This window comes from Sciurus carolinensis, chromosome X (assembly GCF_902686445.1).
Source record: "Sciurus carolinensis chromosome X, mSciCar1.2, whole genome shotgun sequence".
In the NCBI taxonomy this organism is placed as follows: Eukaryota; Metazoa; Chordata; class Mammalia; order Rodentia; family Sciuridae; genus Sciurus; species Sciurus carolinensis.
The window spans coordinates 130,763,980-130,767,116 of NC_062232.1; the positions used below are offsets into that span (position 1 = coordinate 130,763,980).

The window sequence follows — 3,137 nt, forward strand, 5'->3', positions numbered from 1 at the left end:
CGAATCATCTGAGGGTTCTTCACTCACAGGTCTCCTGTCTGTGTGGGGGACTCCAAGGCATGGCCCTGTGGACCAGAGCAACCCCTCGGGTCCTCTCCACGCAGAGGCGGCCCAAGGCAGCCTGACTTCTTACAGGCAGCTCGGTGCTCCCAGAGCACATGTTCCAGGGAACAGTCTAGATGCTTCACTGCTATCATGTCAGGCAGCACCAACCCCACTGTCCTCCACCAGTGGAAGCAATACCATACCTGCTCACATTCAAGGGGACAGGGTGGCAAAGGGGCACAGACCCCACATCTCAAAAGGAGGCTGTCAAGGCCAAGGCGTAGATCACGTAGGACCCTCATTCTGTCCTTCCTTGGAGAGACACTCGGCCACACAGTTATTTTTATTATCGTGTACACTGTGGAGAGCAGTGACAGAGGAGGAGAGAGCAGTGACTGAGATCGGGGGGGTCTCTGATGCCCTCATGGTTGTGGCCTGCCCGGTGCCTGGGAATGTTCCTCATCAAGGGCACAGGATGCTCAGCTGCTGTGGCAATGCCCTGCATGAGGAGGCTGTGCAAGAGTCCTGTCAGCTCTGGCCTTGATCTCAGGCACACAGCTCCCCGGAAGGAAGGAATTCTTATGCTAGGCAGCCACAGTATTTCACCAGCTTCTCCAGTTCCTGTCTGCCTTACAGTAACTTTAAACAGTGGACTTTCTTGAGAAGATGCACAGAGCTCCTAACATTGCACTTTGCAACTGTGGATTGCAACTGGGGAAAAGCTACATAGGATGTCCTAGTTTCTGTAACTTTCCTGAGTACAAAGAATAATGGTCACATAGTCTTTAACCTGATAATGAGACATATAGAAATAAAGATTGCTGGCGTAACTCTTTAGATCTGCATCTCCGTCAGAGGGCAGGCTCCACCTTATCCCAGGTGTTTTATCTTCAAGATCTGTGTTCCTGAGTCTTTATTTTTCCAATCCACCATCGCCCCTTGCTGGAACCCACAAGTTTGGCCATGCTGGTTGCGACAGTGCACATGTCTAGAAGTGGCATGAATGTCATTTCATCTTGGGCTGTCCTTGGCGAAGTCCGTGCGTGGCTTAAACATGAGGAAGACATGTCTCGATCCACCCAGGAGTACAGAAGGGGCACCTGCGCTCTCCTCCGCTTGGCTCACAAGCCTAGTGATTGGGCCATGGGGCCAGAACCCATGTGTCTATTGCTTCCCAGGGACAGGAGCACCTCATTGTGCCTGTTGTTCTTGAGAAGTGAAAGGAGCCTCCTTGGCTCCATCCAAACAGGGCTTAACCATGGGAGCTGGAGAAAGGGGCAGGGAGGAGGAGGTGAGAAGGTCAGCCCTTCTCTCAGCCTCCATTTGCTCATCAATAGGGACCACACAGGGCCTAAGTCGTACATACACAAATTCAAGGGGCAGGCGGGGCTCCAGATGGGTGGTGAAGGACATTCAGAATAAGTGGAAATTAAGTCCCCAGGGCCAAGCACACCAAAGTCACTCCAGGAGTGCTGGTTCCTTGAGCAGATGAAGGGGGAAGGTGGCAGAAATGTGGGCCCAGCCAGATGCCTGGGAGATGGGTCTTGTGGACAGCCCCCTCCCAGTGAAGGGAAGGAAAAGACAAGGCGTCTTTGCTCAGAAGCAGAAGTCGATGTCACCAAGACCAGACCCTGCTCCAACTGAAGAGGCCCTTCAGGGCCCCCTTCATGTCCTTATTCCTTAGGCTGTATATGAAGGGGTTGAGCATGGGAGCCACCACTGCATATAGCACTGTGGCCACAGAATCCCCAACTGTGTAAGACGAGGACGGCCGCAGATAAACCCCAAACAGAGTCCCATAGAACAAGGACACCACCGCCAGGTGAGAACTACAAGTGGAAAAAGCCTTCATCTTGCTCTGAGAAGAACGCAGTCTTAGGATGGCTGAGAAAATGCGCATGTAGGAAAGAGAAATCAGGAGGAAGGGGGTCACAAAAAGAAGGCTCCCCAGAGTATAAACGACCAACTCATTGACATGGATATCTGAGCAGGAAAGCTTGAGCAATGCATAGAGTTCGCAGAAAATATGCTGAATTCGGACACTTACACAGAATGACAATGTATCCATAAGCAGGGTGTGGACCAAGGGGTAGATGTTCGTGACAATCAGAGCCACAGACAAGGAGGTGACACAGAATTTGGGGCTCAGGGTTGCGGCATAGTGAAGAGGGCGACATATGGCTACGAATCGGTCATATGCCATCATCGCCAAGAGGACGTTGTCCAGTTCTAGAAAGAAAATCAGAAAATACATCTGAGTGAGGCACCCAGCATAGGGGATGGACTGGCCCTGAGTCTGGATGTTTAGCAGCATCTTTGGTACAGTGACAGAGGTGAAGCAGATGTCCACGCAGGATAGACTGGCTATGAAGAAGTACATGGGTGTGTGGAGGGTGGGGGTAGAGCTGATAGCCAGGATGATGAGCAGGTTCCCCGCCACCGCAATCAAGTACATGGATAGGAACAGGCCGAAGAGGAGGGGCTGATGTCCAGGCACCTCTGACAGTCCCAGGAGGAGGAATTCTGAGATGATGGTTAGATTGCCTCTCACCATGGCTTCCAGTTTCTGCAAATAGGCATTGGAGGTACATCTGTCAACACGACCAGGGGCAGTCTGGGAAAGCATGCATGACACCCATCATCACTGATGGAAATCCAACTCTGCGATGCTTATGGAAGGATCTCCAGCCTGTGGTAGTAAGGACAAGAGAGTATGGGGACCCAATAGGCCACCAAGTGTGTGGACGTGCTGCTGAGGTTCTCCATGTGGCTGACTTTGCTCAGCAGCCCCTCCTGCTTCCCGGGGAGGAAACAACCAGGCAAAGAAGATACAGAGAACTGAAAGAAAGGTGGGGGTGCATGTGGGGGCGTGTGGGGAGAGTAGGTGGAGGCAGCTAGGGTAGTTGACTTGCCTCAGTGGGAGCTCTCAAAGAGGGGCAAGGAGGGACCTCTGTGAACCATTTTGCTTGTGCACATAGAGGTGTGAGAGATGACTATTAAGGTAAAATCGTGTGTGCACACACAATCAAATGCAGGCATATTATATGTTTGCAGAAGATATCTGGAAAGGTATTCATGAAAATGTTAACAGG

General features: G+C 51.6%; 1 protein-coding gene across 1 annotated transcript; it reads right to left on the reverse strand.

Annotated features, from left to right (window-relative positions):
- Positions 1-1,660: 1,660 nt before the first annotated feature.
- Positions 1,661-2,599, reverse strand: LOC124971706 (olfactory receptor 1N2-like). Its single transcript, XM_047535354.1, has one exon. The coding sequence runs from the start codon at positions 2,597-2,599 to the stop codon at positions 1,661-1,663; it is 939 nt and encodes a 312-aa protein (XP_047391310.1).
- Between the last annotated feature and the right edge of the window lie 538 nt (positions 2,600-3,137).

Bases quoted from the DNA above. Each gene is read 5' to 3' on its own strand.
- LOC124971706 (XM_047535354.1), bottom strand. From the start codon at position 2,599: ATGGTGAGAGGCAATCTAACCATCATCTCAGAATTCCTCCTCCTGGGA.